This window comes from Xenopus laevis, chromosome 2S (genome assembly GCF_017654675.1).
Source record: "Xenopus laevis strain J_2021 chromosome 2S, Xenopus_laevis_v10.1, whole genome shotgun sequence".
Classification (NCBI taxonomy): Eukaryota; Metazoa; Chordata; class Amphibia; order Anura; family Pipidae; genus Xenopus; species Xenopus laevis.
Genome location: NC_054374.1, coordinates 27,924,433 through 27,947,339, shown reverse-complemented (window position 1 = coordinate 27,947,339; position 22,907 = coordinate 27,924,433). Strand labels below are relative to the sequence as shown.

Sequence of the window (22,907 nt, the reverse complement as noted above, 5' to 3'; positions counted from 1 at the left end):
AACTTGGCTCTGCGTAGTCTTTAGGATGGCACAAAGGCTGCTGCAAGCAAGGAACCCCTTGCACGTTTATTGCGGAAGTGAGCAACGTTTCGGGGTCACGCCCCTTTGTCAAGCGTGACCCCGAAAGGGGCCTTTGTCAAGGCTTGACAAAGGGGCGTGACCCCGAAACGTTGCTCACTTCCGCAATAGACGTGCAAGGGGTTCCTTGCTTGCAGCAGCCTGTGTGCCGTGGATAATTTTCCTATTGAATGATTTGTGAGGTGGCCGAACCTCTACCATTAAGCACCAGACATCGCATTATACATTGGGTGTGCGAGAGCCAGCTATATTTCTTTATTAGTCTTTAGGATGGGTCACAATGATACTTCAATGCAATACATAGATCTAATATTAGATATAATTAAACTTTTTTTTTGAGTTTCAAGGCGTATTTTTAAGGGTATTTATTGTCCAACGTCATTTTGCTTCCCCCTAAGGTAAATATTAGAAATAATAGCCGTAAATGGCACAGAATAATAAAGGAGAGAAAAGCGGATTTATCAGATCCTCCCTGGTCAACATTACAGCTCTGTGTTATATAAATTAGGGACCCACCTGATTTACTTAGATAACTTTTTGGATTTAGTCAAAACTGAACTGAATAAGAACCCTATTTCGCATATTCAAATTTGAGGGAAAAAAAACCATATGCTGCATTCAAATGTCCAGAAGTCACATGACTTTAGAGTTTGAAATGGTTTAGGCCGAATATGAATCTTGCAAAAAGTGCTGTGATTATCTTCAACCACATAGTGGATTTGGTGATTCCATCATGCACTAACACCCAACTCTGCCCTCCTTCTGTGGCAGCAAACACCCGCTGAATCCAGAGAGAAGAACCGCTCTTGTATCATCCTGCACTTCTTTGATGACCATGATATTTGGCACTTTCTCTCGGCAACGGCCATGTTCTTCTCCTTCCTGGTGAGTGGTGTGCCTCTCTTGCTCAAATTTATATAAACGTTACTTATAATGTATATAATTTATCCTGCGATTGTGCTATGGAAAATTCCTATCAGTAATCATAGCTTGGAATATAATATTTTACATTCATTTAATATTCGGTGCTCGTATGACAGGTAGATGGCAAGGATATCAGTTGGCTCGTCCATCAGGCAGGAGGTACAATTTTGCATTTTTACATCGGCCTGCTGGTTCGTCAGATACAGGTAGAACTCTATTGTTTCTACCTGTGTATGTGACAATTCAGCTCAACACGTCTGTATTGAAAACAAACTTTTCCTTTCCTGCAATCAATGGTGACAGGGAAGATCATAATTGTAACATCTACGGCCACTCAGTTCATGAAATGACTACATAGGAAAATATTGGTGCATCAGTCATTATTTCAATTGTACCAGATACAGCTGACAACTGACCTTCAAGCTGGCCTTTCAGGCGTATCTAGGAGAACCATTCTTCCCCCTTCTAAGCACCATCTGCCATTGCTTAACATGAACGATTTCTTTTGAACTTTCAGGTCCTCCTCACACTGGATGATGATCTGGATGTTGTACGCAGAGATAAAATCCCAGTGTTTTAAGTGAAGACCCTTCACCAATGGACTTCTCCTCCATGGATCAAGAAGCTTGATTACAAGCTGAAGCTGCTCGAGTAAAGCACTTTGCAGCTGTCCAACAGAAAGGATTGGATAGGATGATGGTGCCAATAGTTGGGAAAAAGTTTCATCCTCTCCTCAGCCAACCAGTCTGCTGATCAAAGGATTATACATACTGCCTACAATTACTGCCAAACCCAGGGCTTGATTCAGGGCCACCTGGGAGCTCAGCCCTAGCTTTTATATTACTGCACAATTTATTTGATGTTCTAAAATGCGGGAATCAGATTTTCACATACGTGTTTCCATAACTTATGTCCTTCCCCAGGGCAACCACAGTGTGAAGCATGTCAGCAGATTTTGCTGGCTGAGTGAGTAGTAGAATCCAACCCCAATGTTTTTATCCAGGACTTCAGAAAGAAAAGATAGCAGATAACTTTTAAAAGTGATGGTCAATCAGATCTGAAAAAATAACCAATAGGACAACATTACCACTGGAGATTTTTGGGTACTTTTTGCACAGCCTTGATTTGCTGAATCCACTTTCAGATCTGCTCTAACTTTACCCACAAACCCAAGTAAAACAGCTGGAAACTTGCTGATTCTACTGGGATTTTTTGTTTTTCCCATTTGAAATTTTCTTTGTCCTGACATTACCCGTCTGGGTGCCAAGGGTGAACTGTGTCACCTTGCGTGGAGTGTGGCTGCTCATTATGTTGTGACTGCTGAGTTTGGTGTGAACTTTACAAAGTAAATGTATGTGCTTGTTGCTTCAAAGTTCAACGTACTTGGGTTCAAACCATGTACTGCTTGTATCCTTCCTGCCATTGTTATGGAGACAGTTAATACATTTCTTCTCTTGCATTTATACATTTTTCCACGAGATTCGCGGATACTTTATACAGTTTTGCACAGTGCGAGTAAGACTTTTTTTAAGCTTGTAATTTATTTAAAAATGCTTAATATAACAACACATCAGATGTTTGCCTTGTCCTAAACTGTGCCACAAATGTACTAAACCTATCACTGCAGACTTTCAAAGAAATGAGTCCATTATTTTGTGACAGCTGTCTCGGGCTGGTTTATTTGGTCACGTTCCTTGTGGAGCTTTGCTTAGCTGCCTGTTCCCAGTGATGTCACATTGGAGCCTGTACAGCTGAATATATGAACTTTACCACATTATATAGCTAAGGGGTTTGTTTACTCTTGGGGGCATATTTATCAAAGGTCGAGTGAGTTTTTTTTTACCTCAAATGACCTCGAAACTCGAATAGTATATTATTTAGGAGAAAACTTGGATGTCTAAAACTCAAACTAATATTAACGACCTGAAAACTAGAATTGAATACTCTGAAAAAAACTTGAATGTCAGGAAGGCTATTAACATCTTCAATTAGGTTACTGGTCCTCTGCCATGGACTTCTACCTGAACTCGACAGGTTTTGGGTGCCGTACTATCGAATTCAAGTTGTTCCCAGGGTTGAGTTTTGACCAAAAATCCAACTCGAAAATTCAAATTCGAATTTACCATTCGGACCTTAATAAATCTGCCCCCTTTTTTTTTTTTTTTCAAAGATATTGATTTACATCAAACAGGTAATTTCCCAATTCAGTCAAGAACATAACATTTGAGTGAATACAACAACAAATTGGAGCCTTAATCAAATTTGCACAAAATCTAGAATAACTATTTTAAAAATGAGTCCCTTAAATCTAGCGATTTAAATGTAAAACATTTTATTCAGTTGAGGATTAGGCTGAGGGTTAAGATGAATTCTGGATTTGGCACATTAAAACATGGTGTCTTTAATATTTGACTTTTTATAAATCACAGTGATCTGCAACCGTGTTTTATCACTTCCATTCATATAAAATGCCAACATTTGACAGTAGTGTACCAAAAATATTTGGACACTATAGTTTCCTGCCTCCCAGAGTTTACAGTTCAAATACTGGCGACTGCAGAACTCCATAAGCTACTTGCCTGATTTCAACCGCTGATACCAAACTCTCCTCTAATCAAATCATTTACTTTTTTAAACCAATCAGAATGGTGGGTTTCATTTAAAATGCTGTACATAACAAAATACTATCTCAGAAAGTAGAAGTTTTTAAGTCATGGGTTTTGTACATCATTAAATTTGCTCGACATATGTCATTTTAAGAAAAAGTCAGTTCTTTAGATTCAAAAAAACCCTTGACTTTTGGGAATACTACAGAAAATCCCAACAAAATTGAGAATTTTGGTGCCACAGTCTACTCCACACAACTTATATATAGATCTGCAAAATTTATGTGACAATATACCACATTTGTTGTATTGAAATGACAAAACTAATTTTAAATTCATCCGACATTGTAACATGATAAAGGAGTTTAGAAATCTTTTCAATTTTGTCTTTATTGCCAAAAACTTTCTAATAAAATTCTTTTGGAATGTATCATGGTTTTCATTAAAGACTTTCTGCTGCTACCTCACCACTGAAAGAGTCTGATTTGGTGATTCACTTATCTAGTTTCGACTTTTAATTCCACTTTTGAATTTAGGACGACAATAGTTACATGAAATAAATCTTAAAAATACAAAACGATGAGTAAGGCTTTGCAGAGTAAAAGGTATGGGCAAATACTATATGCTCGCTTGAGCATTTCTGAGTAAAGTTTGCCTATCACCAATGCTCTTCTCTGCCAGAGGGCAGTATCAGTATGTTGGGTGAAACCCTTTCCTTGAGTGGCGCTTTAACAGAGGCAAGAAAAAGCTGCCCTTCACAAATGTAAGATCTTAGTTGCTTTCTTAGTGCCTGCTACAGCCTGACTGGACTTTTGATCTGCACACTGGACTCTACGGTTTTCCACTTACCTTGCCCGTTGTCTTGTTGACTCAGCTATATTTCTGCTGCCTGCCCCAGCCACTAGCCTGTTTAATTACAAGTTGCTATACTTACTCCAATGCTCAATCACAGGGACATTGACCCTCCAGTTCCTATCACCAGAATTGGCTCAAGAGCAATTGTAGAATATGTGATTGATAGTAAAGTGCTTCAATACCTTTCTTTTATTGCCACATTGTACTTGTTTGAGAAACATTATGAGATGAATGTATAATTCACCTCTACTTTCTATAAAGGGATGACTGATTATGAATGCACTTCCATCCTTGCATAAGCATCTATTGTTCTTTGACAATGGCCTCTTCTTTCCAAATCACTGTAATAGCCTTTCCTTTATAAAAATCATAGGCCTTTTACAATAAAGGTGGTCATACACTATAAGAACCACTCATTTAGTTAGTGGGTCTTAGCAGATCTTTCCTCCGATATGCCCACCAAAGGTAGGGAGATATCGGCTAATCCGTTCATTCAGGGATGAGGACTGCATCAATTAGCCAAAGTGGTCCTCAATCGCAGGGGAAAATCAAACCCATCGAAACAGCATCTGGACCATTTCTGGCTACATGTCGGTTGGGGAGGCCTGATTGGTCTAAAGGACCTGAATTGGCAACTTAAATCTGCCCATGTTAAGGCAGCAAGGGCAACTACTTGCAACCAGGCAATAGTCTGATATACTTGGGGCAAAGCCAACATCTAATGGTTAATTGCAAGATTTCTCTTCCTTCTTTGAGCTCTTGGTGCTTCAGACTGGCAAACAAATCAGTCACTGACCAATCAGACGACAGCACAAGATGTGCAGAAATTATTTTTATTACTAAAATAAGTTTGAATCTTTACAAAGAATTATTACAACCAGATTGTTTTGTTAAATAAACAAAAAGCTCAGAAGACTCATTTTGATATGCAAGATCTGAAAGCCTTTATAAAAAAAAAAGGAGGCCAGTACCAACCAATCTCGATACAGAAACAGCCACAGATTCAAATCGGAATCACATAGTGCAGGATAAAAACAAAAACAATGATTTTATCTTAAAGAGTACAAAAATATTCAACATATTTACAAGAGACAATCAGCAGTCTCCAAATTACAAGTGTACATTATTTACAGCAGGAGATTCCACCCCTATCACTGTGCAGCAATAAAACAGCTTGCACCAATTCACATGTAAATGTAAAGAGAATGAATGTTCTGAGCTCAGAATAAGCTAAATGCCCACGTTGTAACTGTGATGGAAACAATATGGCTGTCACATGTATTAATATGAAGAAACACAATTTTAGCGCAGGAAGCCAAATGTACCGCAATTCATATGAGTATTTCATCTTACAAACTGCTGCCCCACAACAAGGACAGGGGGTTACCCCTCCCATGTTCTTACACAGCCGAGCTGGAATCATGGCCCAGGATATGGCTTATGTTGTGTGCCGGTCTGTTTGAGGACTGTTTTGAAGAATCTGATCCAGAAGAGTGAGAAATGGAGAGTAGGGGGGACATGGCAGAGCCATCAGTGGGAAGAGCAGTGGCAATTTCTGGAAATAGGGACATTAGGTTAAAGTTGGACAGGTGGGAGGGGTTGGCCATGTGCATTGGTGGCATGTCTGGAAGAAGAGGGAAGGTGGCTTGAGAGAACCCCACAGGCCGTGGTGGGGATAATATGGTTCCAAACCTGTTGTTCAAGCCAGTGCTGTTGGTTTTTTCTGTGCCCGGGTTTGGAAACATCTGATTGGGAAAATAGGGGATGGTAATGTCATTGGACAAGCTTGGATGGGCAGGTGAGTATGGGGGATAAAAAGATGGCAGTGGATTCTGGGGATCAACGGTGATAACTGCAGGTGTGCGAGTGGCAGCAGCCTGGGTAACCGGAGGAATGAATGAGGAGTTTGCATTGATTGGGGGGTTCATCGTCCCCTCAGGAATAAATGGGAAGCCAAAGTTTTGGGTCAGGCTGTGCTGGTCAGGAGCGGGATTGTCGCTGGAAATCTGGGCATTGTCTGCCATGAAACGTACAATACCCGGCCTTTTATCATTTACCGGCTGCTGGCGTCCAATTATCATGCTACTGGGACCAGTTAAGGGAAGGTGTGGAAGAGCATGCTCAAACATATTACTTTGCCTTTGGTTTCCGTGACGATTCCTTTCTGGCTGACGGCCTTTGGAGTCGGCATTGTCTGGCATTAGATGTCGTGAGTGCTGAGTTATAGGGGGATTAAGCTGCCTCACATTTTGCCTCTGATCAAGGTTGCTATGGGAAACGGACTGCTGGGGAATAGTCGGATGGACAACCCCATGCATGTTAATGGAAACCTGAATGTTTAAATGGTTTTTTGCACCTTGAGCCTCATGAGGTCGCATGGCGTTTGACTTCTGCATTGATGCATTAGGGCTGCTGCTGCTGCGACCTGGAATTTCCACAGAGGAGGTAGAACTGGAGAAGGGAATACTTAAAGAATGGCTCCTTGAAGTCACTTGTGCAATGGCCAAGTCACAACTTTCCCTATTCTGTCCATTGCCATCTCTTCGAAGGTGAACAGAATCACGGGAAGCAGGGCAGCTGTATTCAACTCCCCCAGGGGCTGCATTATATTGGGAATGTCTCTGATTACTGGAAATCAGCCTCTGGCCCACCCCGACCTGTTCGATATGTGGAGTTAACAAACTCTGCATGAAGCTCTGGTGGCAGGAATTTTGACTATCACGAATCGGGAGTGTATTTGAGAGGGGTACTTCAGGTGCTGGCTGGTATGAAAGATGTTTTTGTTGATCCATGGATAAATTTGGGTTCTGTGTAATTCTATAAGCTTGAGACTGCACGCCCCTCATGGAGGGGCCGGAGTTTGTGTCATTAGGTCTCAGAGTCTGGGCATCAAAGCTTCCCCGTTGCTGTTGACTAGATCCACCTGCCTTAAAAGACTGACAATCAGGAAGGCATTGGGCATCCGTATTAAGAGAGTGCTCGATGGATAACTGACCCTGTATGTTATGGACCTCCAGGCCTTTGTTTCTAGAGATATCCAAATATTTTCTCATTTCAAGTTGCTCTGAGAATCTGGAGCCTTGAATAGAAAGTCCCATCCTTTGCTCAGAATTTGAAGTGCTCTTGCCTATCAGGGCTTCAGCAGAATAACTAGATACTCTATTCCTTTCTTGCCTGTGTGGGGTGCATGTCATGTTTGTTGGTCTGGATATGATGCTTGGCTGGGAAACCAATTGCTGCTCCAAACTCCTTGAGGTCATCAGCCTCTGAACTTGGTTGTGGCCAGGTAAATGCTCAGAAGATACTGGTGGTCCTTGGGTTCTACTGCCGACATCTTGTTGGTGCTGGTGAAGTATATCCTGGGACACATGACTCTGTGGATGTGTACCACGGTGGCTCCGGTTGGATGCAGTATTCTCACATGTTTTGTCTGCCTGGGAAGGCCCAAAGTGAGGCTGCATTTGCTGCTGGATCGGCTGGTGATGAGACTGGTGAGTCTGGGCTCCTTTTGGGCAGTTCTGCTCAGACAAATGTTGTTTATGCTGCAAAGACATCCGTGTGGGCTGGCTGTTCTGTACAGGAGCCTGCTTCTTCTGCATCTGAACATCCTGCTGGATCAGTCTTTGCTGCTGCACACTGCGAGACTGTGCATGCACAGCACTCTCTGCATGAGCACCATGGTGCTGCTGCTGATACAAGTGATGTTGCTCTCTTAAGTGGCCAGCTTGTTGCTGCTGCTTCAAGTATGGAACACTACTATGGTGTAATGGCCCCTGATGATTTGGAGTGTGCTGCTGTATTAAATGCTGACTCACCATCTGCCCATGTTGATGCTCAGAAACAGATGTCTGAGAACTGCAACGGAGGTCTGACTGTCTAACAAAACTATTACTAGAAGAGAATAAAGGGACAAGTCCAGCTTCATGCACTGTATTACCACCAGACACAGATGAAGACGTATTGGAAGGCATGCGACTGACCATTATTTCATTCTGCTCTCGAAGACCATCCGGGGCTTGGATTCTTTCGAGCCTCAGTGGAGCCTGGCACTGCTTCGGTCTCTTGGCTGTTGAAAGCAAGTCATCCTCATGTGCCGAGCGCTTGTTAGAATCCTTCCGGTGCTCCTCACTTTGTTTTAACAGAGACTCAGTTGTGTGCGTAACTTGCATGACAGTGCTCCTCACAGAATGCAGCTGTTCCTGAGAATATTCAGATAAGGCAGAGGATCTGTGAGCCTGGCTTTCATAATTACCAGAGGGCAAAACTGGTTTAGAGGGTGTAGGCAAGGGTAGTACCTGCTCCAGTGTCTGAGATGCATTAGCAAAGTTAACGATGGAATGGGTTGTGCCGCCATGTTGGATCAAGTTTTTAATACTTAAACTAGTTACATTTTGGGATTGAGACAATGGAATATTAAGCGAGAGGTTTGTTGTGTTGATTCCCACAGGACAGTTATTTTTTTCCTCCATTGGATCAGCAGTTGGGATGGGATTTGTGTCAAGTGGTGTAAAGGAAGTGGATTTTGCAGGCAGCTGAATAAAGCTCTGTTTTTCAGTCAGAGGTTTATAGTGATTTCGACAATCAGGCATCAACAATGCAGCATCAGAGTTACTGGAAACAGGAGCTGGGGTTTCAGGCTGTGGTCTGGGTCTTCCTTTTGCCAGGTTTTCTTGCTCAAAAATGGCCCTTGCAGCTACTGCAACAATATCACTTTGTTCAGCAAATGGACAACCAGTATATTCTGGCACTGGGGCAGCGTTACTGGTAACATCTTCCCTACTTGTATCTGGCAACATGGAGGCAACAGAAAAATTGCGGCTGCTACTAGAGCTCGTGGACATGGGCGAGTCCGTTTGTCTGCTATTAACAACAGAACTACAGACTCCCATTTCCTGCTCAGTAGTACCTGACTTATTCGGGGAAACAGAAACAGCTGCTATAGGCAGCAGCGATACATCCTCCTTTACTTGTTCAGAAGACACAGATTCTTTGGACTTCTCCCTTTTGTAGATCAGTTCATCTCCAACCATTTCTTTTGTGGATACTACTAGAGGGAGAGATTTCCCCTTTCGATCACCTAACAAAATCTGTGCTTCTAGCAAATCTGTTGCAGTTAAAGCGGCAGTGTTTATTTCACTTGCACAAGAATCAGAGCCAGTTAAGACTTGGGAAGGCCCAGCTGCGGATACTCCTGCCTGACTGGTGCATACCCCAACAGTTGTATCATGCATGGGTTGCTGACAAGTAGGCCCTGCAGAAATGTTCAGCGATTCTGATGACGAGTCTGGTATCTGAATTATACAAGCGTTTGCACCAGAACCATGATCGCTGGTGGATGACAATTCTGAGGGACAAGACTCTCCAGATTCAGGAAGTAGTCTTTCTTCCATGCCACTATTTAACACAGCCAAAGTAATGCTTTCTTGGACTCTCTCAGGATTACCACCTTTGGGTAAACTAATGTCGGACACATTTGAGTTTACTTGGGCAGAAGTTACCGCACATGCATTTTCCTGATGTTTCTGAAACTCTCCAGTACAGGGCAACTTTGAACTCTCTACACACAAGGACTCAGATTTATTCAATTTATTTGAGGAAATATTGTCTTTTCTAGTAGAAGCTGATTTCTTAACACTTATTTTTTTTATTGCTTTCTTGGCTTTTGTAGTTGGTGATCCGCCTGGATGTTTTGCACATGCAGCTTTTGCTGGGGGTGAAGTAATAGATGGACTTTCAGCAGTGGTTGAAGCTCCACTTGTAGAGACAGAATTTAAGGGGATATTGGCAGATGATACAGAAGCTGCAGAGGGATTAACACTAAACTGTAAGCAACTTTGTCCAGCTATTTGGGAGATGCTCTGACTAAGGTTGGCCAAAGCACCAAAGGTATTCAAGGCAACATTAGTGTTGGGGTCTTCATTAGTGGTGGGCTGGATAATCTGCATGTGTGTTTGACTTGATGTGCCAGCGGAAGGAGTCACCGGCTGTAATGCAAACAATTGTCCATTTAGAGAAATCGTTGGTGGCTGTTGGTTTGAGCTCGCTGTGGAAGTAGGCACAGATTGTGTGGTGGAAGGTGCTACTAAGGTTGCAGGCCTCGGCAGTATATGAACAAGGTGCTTGCCACCAAATGTTTGTGGTGGAGCTGTGCTTTGCACAGTGTTTGAAGGGCAGATAGCAGGGTTGGCTGGATTTAAGGGTACTACAACAGGGGGTGTTGCTTGAGTTTGCATTAAAGGAAGAGGATTTTGATTAGGTGCTGCTTGGATTATTACAATTTGCTGGCCAATTGTAGGCTTAGGAGCCTCTGCCCGGATAACAGGGGTACAAGGAGCTGGTGCGGGAGGTTGGAAAAATATAATATTTTGATTGGCTGGAGCAGGGTTTACAGCTGGTGTGACTGGTTGAGCCACTTGTATTACCTGTACTGGCTGATTAAGAGGAAGAATATTGGTTGCAGCTTGTGGCTGGGATATCAGTGATTGAACATGTACAGGTTGGCAAGAAGACATTTTTACCATGACTTGTTCAACGGGCTTGCCAGTGTCTGATGCCAAACTGTTCAAGTTTATACAAGGTGTTGGTCTGTTAGCAATGACTTCTTTGGGACACAGTCGCTTTTCAGTTAGTAACATGGGAACACCACTAGGAGGCGCTTGGCTTAATGGCTGTATGGTACTTCTTGCTATTTGTAAAGTTGTCCATGTGGTTTGTGTGTTTCCATGTGAGGGAACCCGAGCTAAACTTCCAATAGATCTCAAATCCTGAGTTGGTAAAGCACTAAGAGACCAGCTGTTTTCCAGTGGTGTTGCAGAACTTGTACAGACAGTTGATCCGGTTGCTATTTCCACAGCAGCAGTGACAACCTCTCTGGAAGAGTTTGCTATGTGAAGGCTGGAGTCAGCAGTGATATTAGGAAAAATATCTTGGATGACATCATTTACTGCACAGCTGGCAGATCCTTGCAACTGCCCCTGAAGCAAATTTACAGATTCCTGTAAACTTGTTCCAGACACACTAACTAATGGCACTTCAGGAACTAATGAAGACAAGTTGGATGGGAGGCTTGAAGAGATGGATGGAGATACTTTTGGCAGATTATCCGGATGTGTTGTACCTTCATTTCCTTGCATTCTGTTCTCTCCAAGCAGGGATGTCTGGGTGGAAGAGCACTGTATCTGGCTTGCTGAACTGTTTAATAGAGGATGACATGCAGAACTGATGGGGACAAGAACTGACCTCTCAACCGTAGAAGTGATGCTAACAGTGATTGGTGCTGGAGTGGTTAAAGGCAGACACAGTGGAGCCTGTTGATTGGATGAAGTTATAGATGCAGCACTTTGTTGCCATGCTTTACTTTCCAAAAGAGACATCCCAGATATGGTGATAGGTGTTACTATATTACAGGTCCTCTGCACGGGCACAACGTTAGCAGTTTGCTTCTGTAGGTTGTTTCCCACATTGAATGTAATTCCGTGCACTGCTGCAGTGGAGTTGTTGGAATTCAGCTGATTTCCACTGAGGCACAAGGGCTTTTGCACCTGGTCTGCCGGAACAACCAAGGAAGCTTTCAAGTTCTTATGGCTTCCTTTCCAATGCAGGGTGGGATCATCATACAAGCAGATGTCGTTGCTTTTAAGAAGTTCTATGTAATGAGCATTCTCCCTCAGAATTTCTGCTAACTCCTTTCTAAGCTTTCTGATTTCGATAGCTGGAGAAAATAAGAAAAAAGCATAAGATTAGGCAACCTGCACCAAAAAAAGATGTACAGTGTGAGGGTGTGGCTTAACCATTACATGCAGTGTCTCTCTGTTCAGACTATAAACAAACAGAAAATCTTAAAATCTTCACTTTTGCAAAGCATGCCACCTGGGTTGCTACTTAGGAGATAACACCATAGGAGGGTTATGGAAAGAAACAAAGAAGGATGCAGTCAAACAACCTGACGCACTGGCAGCTTATACAAGGCTAAACCACAGAGGCACCTTTACATAATCCAAGGAGAAGAGAAGTAACTGTAGATATCAGGGATATAGATGTCATATATTAGTTGTTATATTCTTGTTATCATGACAACAATTATAGAACAGGACACGAATACAGAACTAGTATGCTGTAGAAGAACCTCAAGGTTAAAGGTCATTCTGTTATTATGGCTGTAGAATGTTTACACAGAACAAGGAATACATCTGTTGTCTCGTGTCACAAGTAACACCATTAAAATAAATAAATAAATAAATAAATACAACAAGAAAAATGAATGTATAAGGGCTGCTTCTAACAGCATGTCTCTTGTGGAGTTACATTATTCCCCAATGGGTTTCACTTACCTTGTTCTTTGTCTCCCCCATTCAGCAACAGCTCATCATTTTGCCTCTTCAGTTCTGTGATGTACTTAAAAGCCTCCTCCAAGATCATATTCTTACTCTGAAGGGAGCAAACAGAGAATCAGGGGCAGTTTTAAGGAGGCCAAACATGCCCCATTCCCTCTGCTGCTTTTGGGATGCAAGTCTGGTGGCAAAGTGGCTAATCTTTTACTCTACAAAGTAATTACAGAACAATTACAGCCTATACACGAAATAGGGATGGTGCCTGGAAAAATTCTAATTTGCGCTGTAATGCGCCAGTACACAGAACTCAGTGGCTGTGGGCAAACCTAGAGAACAATAAACGGTACCTGCTTCAGGGCGGGGGAACAGGGTATAAGGTCTCCAATGCGATTTATTCCAGAGTTTATTTTCTTCTTCCGATGCCTTTCCACTAAATAGAAAATCAGACATATATGTTGGGTTACAGCATGGCAAGCGTGCAATAATAAAGGACATAGGCACCTCAATTTTGCTGTAAATCCTCTCAACCATCACTTATTGCACTACATACAAGAGTCAGGAGATGAATCACACAACAACGTTAATCCCTACTGGTCAGTTACATGAAGTACCCCATGGAGAGGTGCCCTCTAGCCTATGGTAAACACATAATAAACACATGAATGTATATGTTATGGGTGGAGTTTAACTCTTTCCCTGCCAGTCGATTTTGTCCTAAATGCAAACATCTACTGCCAAGCAGTTTTTAGACATTTTGTACTCAATTTAAGGGTCTTTTAGTTTACCCAGGAAAACAATATAGTTTTTTTTTTTCAGGACAACCTGCGCTTTCAAAATATGCTAGAATTTTGGTGTAATTCCACTTCTGTAAAAAGATATAGGCTCTTAAGTGTCTAATACAATTAAAAAAATCACATATATCAGAAACATAATTTATTTTATGTACGCGACCACTGCAGATTTGGAAAGTTCTAGGTCTCCTGAATGTGCCAATATCAAATATATATAGTTTTATGGAGATTTCTCACTTGTATAGATCAAAATCTCCAAGGCACCACTCCCCAAAACAGCATACTTCTGATTTCAAGGCCAAACACTCCACTAACAGTAGGTTTACCCTAGAAAACAACGCATTATTAGAAAGAGCAGATTCTGGCAAATCAACTACCAAGTTTCCTAAAGTTATAATTTTTTATAGAAATTGGTGAATTTTTAAAAAAATTACCACAAAGCTTCCAATCTACAGCATCAAATATCCCACACATCATTGGGTACCAATGTAAAACACCCTAAATATAATTGCCAGGAGTCCACTGAACATTTTGATGCCCAATATATATTCGTTTACCTAAGCATGTGGCATATAGGGGCCCCAAAATGTAGACACCCCATTTGAACTATTGTCATTTCAGATACTGAAAAATAAACACATTTACATAGTTTGGGGGGGGGGGCAAAGATAGAAAAAAGTATGCTCAACCCAGAAAACCATATATTTTCAGAAATTACACATTCCACCGAATCCAATTAGGGAATACATGTCTTTCTACTCCAAAGCTCTAATCCGCAAACCTTTCCTAAATTTGGTAACATTTCCAAAAATCACCTCAAAACTTCCACCCTGCAGCATCGTATTTCCCACATATTATTGGGCATCACAACAAATCACCCCAAATATAACAGTTTTATGTCCAATATATATCGGTTAACCTAAGAATGTGGCATATGCTTAGGTTATGGTCTGTCATTTCAGGTACTGCAAAATCAACACATGTACATAGTTTGGGGGGGGGGTAAAGGTAGAAAAAAGCACATTCACCGCAGAAAAGCTAAGCTATACACAGCGTTTTTTAGGACATTTATGAAAATTGCCTAAAAATATTTCAAATGGCCAGATTTATTTCACCCAATTCCTTACATACAATTGTAAAACACCCTAAATATTTACGCCAAGGGTCTACGGAATAGTTTGATGCCCAATATGCATAGATTTACCAAAGCAGGTGGCATGTGTGGACCCCAAATAAAAATAGTGCATATGCATTTTTCCCCACTGCCGATTCGCCTTCTGTGAACAAAGACCCCTACTGTGTATTATCTGCCACAAGACCCTCCTAACAGCACAAAGACCCCACAAAACCATATATTTTTTTGAAAGCACACATTCTGACAAATCCAAAATAGGTCATTATGTCTTTCTACTCCAAACTACCATACTGCAAAGCTACGCTAAAGGCAGTGGTTTTTATGACATTTCTGAAAATCGCCTAAAAATATTGCAACCAGTCACATTTATCTCACTCAAATTTCTTACATACAATTGTAAAACACCAAAAATATTGATGCCAAGGGTCTACGAAACAGTTTAATGCCCAATATGCATAGATTTATCAAAGTATGTGGTATGTACGGACCCCAAATGAACAACGTGCTTATGAATCTTCACGCTGGTCAACTCAGCTGCTGAAAACAAAGCCCAGACTGTGTGTTATGTGCCGTAAGACCTCCAAACTGTAAAAAGACCCCCCAGAAAACTATATATTTTTGGAAAGCACATATTCTGAAGGATCAAACAAAATAAAATACATCTTTCTATAGCAAACCCCAAAACTATACTAAAGATACAATAGAAAAAATAATGCAGGGATAAAATTGGAATAAAAAACACAAAAATTATGCAAATCAATGAAATAACAAAACAGCGTAATTAGTGGCCAAAATAGATTATCCAATTGTCACGATGCCAAAATAAACAAAAATTTTACAGGGGTTAAAAAAAAACACAAAATGGTAAATTGAAAAAAGTAAAAAAAAAAAACCCTCTTGGTGAGTTTTTTATGTATACATGTGTGTACACTTCTAAATATTGTGTGACAGTGTGTATACAAGTGTATATAAGGACCGACATGACAGCCCCCCAGCCTTGTTGCCCAGGGGACTATCAGTGCTGAACACACTCTTCAGAGGCAGCTAAAGCCGGTGAAGCAGAAAGAATAGTGGGTTTCTGCAAAGTAGGGATGTACCGAATCCACTATTTTGGATTCGGCCGAACCCCCGAATCCTTTGTGTCTCCTTCTGCCCGGCCGAACCAATTCCTAATTGGGTGGGAAGGGAAAACTTATTTTACTTCCTTGTTTTGTGACAAAAAGTCATGTGACTTCCCTCCCCACCCCTAATTTGCATATGCAGGCCGAATCCTGCTGAAAAAGGCAGAATCCCGAACCGAATCCTGTGCGTCCCTACTGCAAAGACGTACATTGTATGTCCTTGGCATCTAAAGCCCCTGCCTACCAGCCTGTACGCTATCCGTGCTTGGCAGGCAAAGGGTTAAAAAAAAAGATAAATGGTTACGTTTCTCTAAGTAGTAAACCAGTTGAAAAAAAATAAAAAAGGGTCCCTTTAAAGGGGTTGTTCACCTTTGAGTTAACTTTCAGTAAAATGTAGAGAGTGTATTCTGAGACAGTTTGCAATTGGTTTTAATTTTTTATTATTTAAAGTTTTTGTGTGATTTAGCTTTTTATTCAGCAGCTCTTCAATTTGCATTTTAAGCAATCTGGTCCAAATTACCCTAGCGACCATTCATTGATTTGAATAAGAGACTGGAATATGAATAGGATAGGACCTTACAAGAAAGATGATACATAAAAAGTAGTAAATAACAATACATTTGTAGCTTTACAGAGCATTTGTTTTTTTAGATGGGGGTAAGCCATGCCCATTTGAAAGCTGGAAAGAGTCAGAAGAAAAAGGCAAATAATTACCAAACTATAGAAAATAAACAACGAAGACCAATTGACAAGTTGCTTAGAATTGGCCTTTCTATAACATACTAAAAGTTACCTTAAAGGTGAACCAACCCTTTAAGGCATCACAGAGCGGACATTACAAAGGAATACAGACACTTGTCTATCTTACTTACCCTCATTGTGACTCTCCCTGTTCTTCTTCCTGTGATTAAAAGTATAAAAAGAAGGTATCAAATGCTGACACAGTTCTACTAGCAGGTACCAGCTAATACTTGCACTGCTAACATACACCTAACCATAACAAAGAGAACGCTAAACACTTATGCATGAAGATTTCATGATATTAGTATTGTGTACGTTGCAAATACCATGAATGTGTAACCTGAGCGCCCCCTGCGCTGTTCAGCCTGGTTGAGGGTCTGAGCAGCAAAATCTTAACTAACGCCTAAAGTGTCTCCTAATGCTTCCCAGCTCAGTTCTATACCTCATTGTTATAGTAGCAATAGCAGTGCAGCCTACGCTTCTGATGTCCCAACCAGCTAGAAAAGCAGCGGGCATTCAAGTTACACATTAATGGAATAGAAGTAAAAAAAATACACTAAGTTGTACTAACGATTCACCAGGAACGACAGGGGCAGGCAGTTACTATTCTAATGATGCTCTGTGAGAGACAGGAGTTAGCAGTTATTATTCTAATGACACACCAGAAAGAGAAAAGCTGGAAGTCACTATTCTAAAGATATATTAGGGGACACATCGGTTTGCAGCTACTATTATAACGATACATCAAGAGAGATGGAAACTGACAGTTGATATTCTAATGATACACCAGGGACACAGGAGCTGGCAGTTACTGTTCTGATGATACACCAGAGTAGATACAATTGTATAGATTGTAATGACACAGAAGGAGTCTACAGAGAATGGAGGCTACGACACTGAATAATTATTCTGTCACTTTCTTACAGCACTTTATAATATTTCCTCTGCTTGTTCGGGATTTAAAATTGACTGACGAAGAAACTAAAAAAAGCATGTGTTTTCCCAATCAACGGACTTTGGGTTTCACAGCAGTAAGTAAAATGTATCGCCAAGTTCACCCTCGCCACGAACAGCAACACAGAGCAATATTGCACTCTTGTCCCTACCTGTGTTTAGTCTTGGGAGGGGAGTTGTTCTGAGTCATCTCCGGCATGCTTGTATAGAGGATGCCTGGTGGAAAAGCCATAAACAGCACAGGAGAGAAATCTGGTTATTGTACATACAGAGAATACCTGTCCAACCAAGCTGCTGTATCAAGTCTCTTCAGCCTAGTGACGTACTGAGGTCCTTCATTTCCGAGATTCCCACTGTAGCCCCACCACTGGCCTGACAAGCCTCTGTTTACTATGTGTTCACATGGCTCCTTGTGTTTTGCACTGATTCCTGCCCCTCTGCCAGACTTAGAAAAGGTGCATTATACTACAAACAAGGCTACATATAAATAGTAATAAAGCTGGTACCAGCCTGCTACCATTTATTTCATGATTACTGGCAGCCTAAACTAGTCTACTGAGTCGCACTCACTAGTGATGCGCTGGTCGCCTATAAAATAGAACCAGGCTGGGAAAGCAAGCAGAAGAGCTCAACACGAACCAGCCCTGCAAATAGGGGAGGGGGGGTCAAGGTCGGCCCGAAACCGCCCAAAAATGTTCCCCATCGTTATAACATCTCAGGTGTCATGTCCCCCATCATTATACCCCGTCAGCAGCCATGTCCCCCATCGTTATCCCCCTCAGTAGTCATGTGCCCCATCGTTATCCCCCTCAGTAGTCATGTCCCCCATCGTTACCCCCCTCAGAGTCATGTGCCCCATCAGTACCCCCCTCAGTAGTCATGTGCCCCATTGTTATCCCCCTCAGTAGTCATGTCCCTCATCGTTACCCCCCGCAGTAGTGATGTCCCCCCCATCGTTACCCCCCCCTCGGTAGTGATGTCCCCCATCGTTACCCCCCCTCTGTAGTCATGTCCCCCATCGTTACCCCCCCCTCGGTAGTCATGTCCCCCATCATTATCCCCCTCAGTAGTCATGTCCCCCATCGTTGTCCCCCATCGTTATCCCCCTCAACAACCATGATCCCCAATATTATCTCTTCTCAGCAGTCATGTTCCTCATCATCATCCCCTCAGTAGTCATTTCCCCACTAGTCATGTCCCCCCCATCATTATCCCCCTCAGCAGACATGTTACTCATCATCATCCTCCTCAGTAGTCATGTCTCTCATTGTTATCCCTGCTCAGCAGCCGTCTCGCATCATTATCCCCCCCCCAGTAGTTATGTCCCCCATCGTTATCCCCCCAGTAGTTATGTCCCCCATCGTTATCCCCCCAGTAGTTATGTCCCCCATCGTTATCCCCCCAGTAGTCGTGTCCCCGATCATTATACCCCCTCAGCAGCCATGTCCAGCACTTTGTTGTTCCTCATTCTTTTGCTCCTACATCTTGTGACCCCCGGCCATACGTTACTTATTGGAACCCCAGAAGGAGCCCCTCAGCACCCAACTCCCTTATACCTGAGACGCAACTAGAAATGAGGAGCAGCCCAATCGCAGGCGCCTGCCCCCTTGTTAGTCCCGCTCTGTAGCCTCAATACCCAGTTGCTGTATCCAGCTTGTTCCCTGACTGCACCCGGTTACTTGGCACAAGCTCCCGCACCTCTGAATCTCACAGCACCGGGGTCGGTCCCCGACGGGGCCTCTCCCCCTCCCGAGTGCTTAGCGAACTCACAGGAAGCAACACACTCTAACTTCCTGCCTCCGGGAGATCACGTGGAACTCACCGAACCACGTGACTAGCTGAGCCGCTCATAGAGGAGGGGGCTCCAAGACGTACCGGACACGTTTAGGAGCAGAAGGATTGAAAGGAAATGGGGCGGTGGGAAGTAGATTGGTGCTCAGTGACTACGTGACAATGGCGTTGGTGCACACTTTGAACTACATTTACTGACAGGGCAACTTCTCTCTCCAGTCACAGACTTGTTTATATGTTGGTGGGTGTCGTCACTTCTCCACGCCCCCAGTGACATCAGCCCGCCCCTGTCCTGTTTTGTCAGAGGCCAATGGTGCAACGTTAGGTATAGAGTTCAAAGCCTTCTTTGCTTATTGCTTGCCGCAGGTTACTGCCCCAGGGCAAAGGCAACTGCTTCTTAAATATGAGCCCCCAATGGTTTACTAATCTGCACTTTAACATGGGAATTTATTTATTGCTTTAAAAATCACTTTGCAGAGTTGCTGTTGGCAGCAGGCTGCAGCTCCAATAAGAGGGGAGTAAATATTAGCAATAAAAATACATTTGTTTTTAGATGCGGGATCAACAACCCCGTTTGAAAAGTCAGAAGAAGAAGGCAAATATTTTGGAAACTATAAAAAAAGAAAAAATGAAGGCCAATTAAAAAGCATCTTAGCATTAGCCATTCTGACATACTAAACATTAACTTCAAGTAACTAATAAAAAAAAGATTTTCACAATAATGAAAATATTATGTAGTGTTGTCCTGCAATGGTACAACTGGTGTGTTTGCTCCAGAAACTTTACTATAGTTTATATAAACAAGCTGCTGTGTAGCCATGGGGGCAGCCATTCAAGCACAGGATACACAGTAGATAACAGAAAAGTACTACTATAGTTTATATAAACAAGCTGCTGTGTAGCCATGGGGCAGCCATTCAAGCACAGGATACACAGTAGATAACAGATAAGTACTACTATAGTTTATATAAACAAGCTGCTGTGTAGCCATGGGGCAGCCATTCAAGCACAGGATACACAGTAGATAACAGATAAGTACTACTATAGTTTATATAAACAAGCTGCTGTGTAGCCATGAGGGCAGCCATTCAAGCACAGGATACACAGTAGATAACAGATAAGTACTACTATAGTTTATATAAACAAGCTGCTGTGTAGCCATGAGGGCAGCCATTCAAGCACAGGATACACAGTAGATAACAGATAAGTACTACTATAGTTTATATAAACAAGCTGCTGTGTAGCCATGGGGCAGCCATTCAAGCACAGGATACACAGTAGATAACAGATAAGTACTACTATAGTTTATATAAACAAGCTGCTGTGTAGCCATGGGGGCAGCCATTCTAAGATGAAAAAGGCACAGGATACACAGCATATAACCTCTGTAGTATACAATGGGATTTGTCAGAACTTAAATGATATCTCCTGTCTATCCTGTGCTTGAATGGCTGCCCCCATGGCTACACAGCAGCTTGTTTATATAATCTATAGTAGTTTCTGATGCAAACACACCAGTTGTACTAATACAGTATATTTTAATTACTTTAAAATACTTACATTTCTTTGGTGTTACTGTTCCTTTAAAGGGGATGTTCACCTTCAGACAAATTCAGAAAGCGAACAGACCATAAAATTAAAACTTTTTTTTTTATAATGAAGCTTTACCAAGAAATTTAGCTCTGCAGCTCCTCTTTGCTGGTCCTGAAGAACCTCCAATTTGGTTTCATGCGTCTCCCCCTTGCACAGTGTCAAACCCCAAATCACTAGTGTGCATGTCCCCTCCCAGTTATTTTGTTTATCACTAATCTGGTTCTCTTGAACAGTTCACCCGTACGTATCAATGACATGCAAATTAAAGGGGCACGTGCAGTAGCACTAGATCCCTAACTTACTACTTTGTAACCCTGTCGGTTTGGTCATGGTCCACTGTTGCAAGCAGGGTTAGATTTGCAGAGAATCAATATTTTTTTTGGGACCGGCGGAAAGGAGCTGGTAAAGCTAAATATTTTGTAGATTCTATAATTATAAAGAAAACCAAGATCAATGAGAAAAAATAGACCTTTGTAAAAAGTGGGAGGGGCCTGTAACAATTAACACGTTCTTAATATCCAGGTGTTGCAGAGTCAACAATATCATCTGCCACAATATAATAAAAACTGGTATTTAATTGGGGCCTGTAGCAATTAGTTTATATTATCTGCTCCTCATATTTATGTGCAGTGCCGAACACCATAACAAGGGGAGATGCAATCACAGTGCCCCACTCCTCCTTCCTTTGTTACCACATAGATGTAATCCTACAGAATCCTAAATTAGGGATACAAGACTCACACTCATCCCAACCAATGTTGCACCCTAGGCATGTGCCTCTTCTGCCTACCCAGAGCTCTGGCTATGTGTTTTACCTAATTAACTTTAAACTAAAACCACCTCTTTATATGTTCAAACGCATAACCCAAGTGCTGCGTGTCCAAATACCTAGTGTAAGTATCAACAGCTGAAGTTTTGTGTAGCCAACTTATTCGACTGCAATCTTGCTGCACACACTTAAGCTTAATTTCCCAACCCCTTAGTACATTAATTCTTTACAGCTATGGGAAGGCTATACTGTATATTTATGAGTTATATGATTCGCACAGCTTTATTTGCTAGCTTTTCTCTTGCGGACCGAATAAAGCAATTTTGGAACTGAAATATTGTTTGTGAACGGAAAACCCCTCATTTTAGAAATCTGCAGCATTGAGGCTCTGTTCTGTTTCTGCCTATGGACAGTTTGCCTCCAGGAAACCCAGGGGTAATATGGTACAAATCCGATCATCGCATCAGAGAGAGGGGGGGGGAAACAATCCCCCCAAGACAGGAAAACTTATAATTGGTTGTAAAGGAAAAACCAAGTGAATCAGTCCTTTCTGCACACAGAGATAAATTCAGAGTGCGTTCGACTGAAAGGGGTTGTTCACCTTCCAAACACTTTTTTCAGTTTAGTTGTTTTCAGATTGTTCCCCAGAAATAAAGACTTTTATCAATTACATTCCATTGTTTATTGTTAACTGTTTTTCCAAAATCTTATTTCCTGTCTCTGGTGTTTCATTCCGGCAGCTCAGTAATTCAGGTGCACTCTAAACTGTTACAATTTTGCAACATTTAATTGATACATTTTTTAACAGCATCTCTGGAGTATCAATCAAATGTATCAGTTCTAATAGCTAACTGTAATGAAATAAAGGGATTCTGCTAAGCATTACATTTAACGTATTCATTTAGAACAGTTTGGGGGGGGGGGGGAAGCTGCTTTAGAAGGTGAAAATTACACTTTACACTTCAGTATTAGAAAATCGGGAACAAATAGAAACTAGACAGTAATTGGAAAATGTCATTATTTCTGGTGATCTATCTGAAAACAACTAGTTGTTTGAAGGTGAACAACCCCTTTAATGGTCAGGGCACACACTCAGATTCGGGGAGATTAGTCGCCAAGAAGAAGAGGAGTTGTCGCCGGGCCACTAATCTCACCGAATCTGAGCGAGTGTCCTGGCCCTAAATAAGAACAAAAAGCATTGAGGTTTGAAAGAGAATGC

General features: G+C 41.9%; 2 protein-coding genes across 9 annotated transcripts in view; one reads left to right on the top strand and one right to left on the bottom strand.

Moving 5' to 3' along the window:
* Nucleotides 1-4,038, top strand: part of sidt1.S (SID1 transmembrane family member 1 S homeolog) — a 37,310-nt gene extending 33,272 nt beyond the window's left edge. For all 3 annotated transcript variants that reach the window (XM_018248994.2, XM_041583511.1, XM_041583512.1), the window contains 2 exons: nt 850-963; nt 1,520-4,038. In XM_018248994.2, the coding sequence (XP_018104483.1) occupies nt 850-963; nt 1,520-1,582 (177 nt within the window). In that variant the 3' untranslated portion in view covers nt 1,583-4,038. The remainder of the gene's footprint in view (nt 1-849; nt 964-1,519) is intronic.
* Nucleotides 4,039-5,382: 1,344 nt separating this feature from the next.
* Nucleotides 5,383-19,899, bottom strand: usf3.S (upstream transcription factor family member 3 S homeolog). 6 transcript variants are annotated; one of them, XM_018248992.2, is made up of 6 exons: nt 19,358-19,899; nt 17,688-17,751; nt 16,713-16,741; nt 13,141-13,223; nt 12,794-12,890; nt 5,383-12,174 (listed from the first exon to the last, which is right to left on the bottom strand). In XM_018248992.2, exons 2-6 carry the CDS (start codon nt 17,732-17,734, stop codon nt 5,864-5,866), a joined length of 6,567 nt encoding a protein of 2,188 aa, XP_018104481.1. In that variant the 5' UTR covers nt 17,735-17,751; nt 19,358-19,899; the 3' UTR covers nt 5,383-5,863. The 6 variants fall into 6 exon arrangements, with proteins under 6 accessions (XP_018104481.1, XP_018104476.1, XP_018104479.1 ...); XM_018248987.2 differs by having other exon boundaries at nt 19,234-19,368; XM_018248990.2 differs by lacking the exon at nt 19,358-19,899 and adding an exon at nt 19,092-19,351.
* Nucleotides 19,900-22,907: the final 3,008 nt, after the last annotated feature.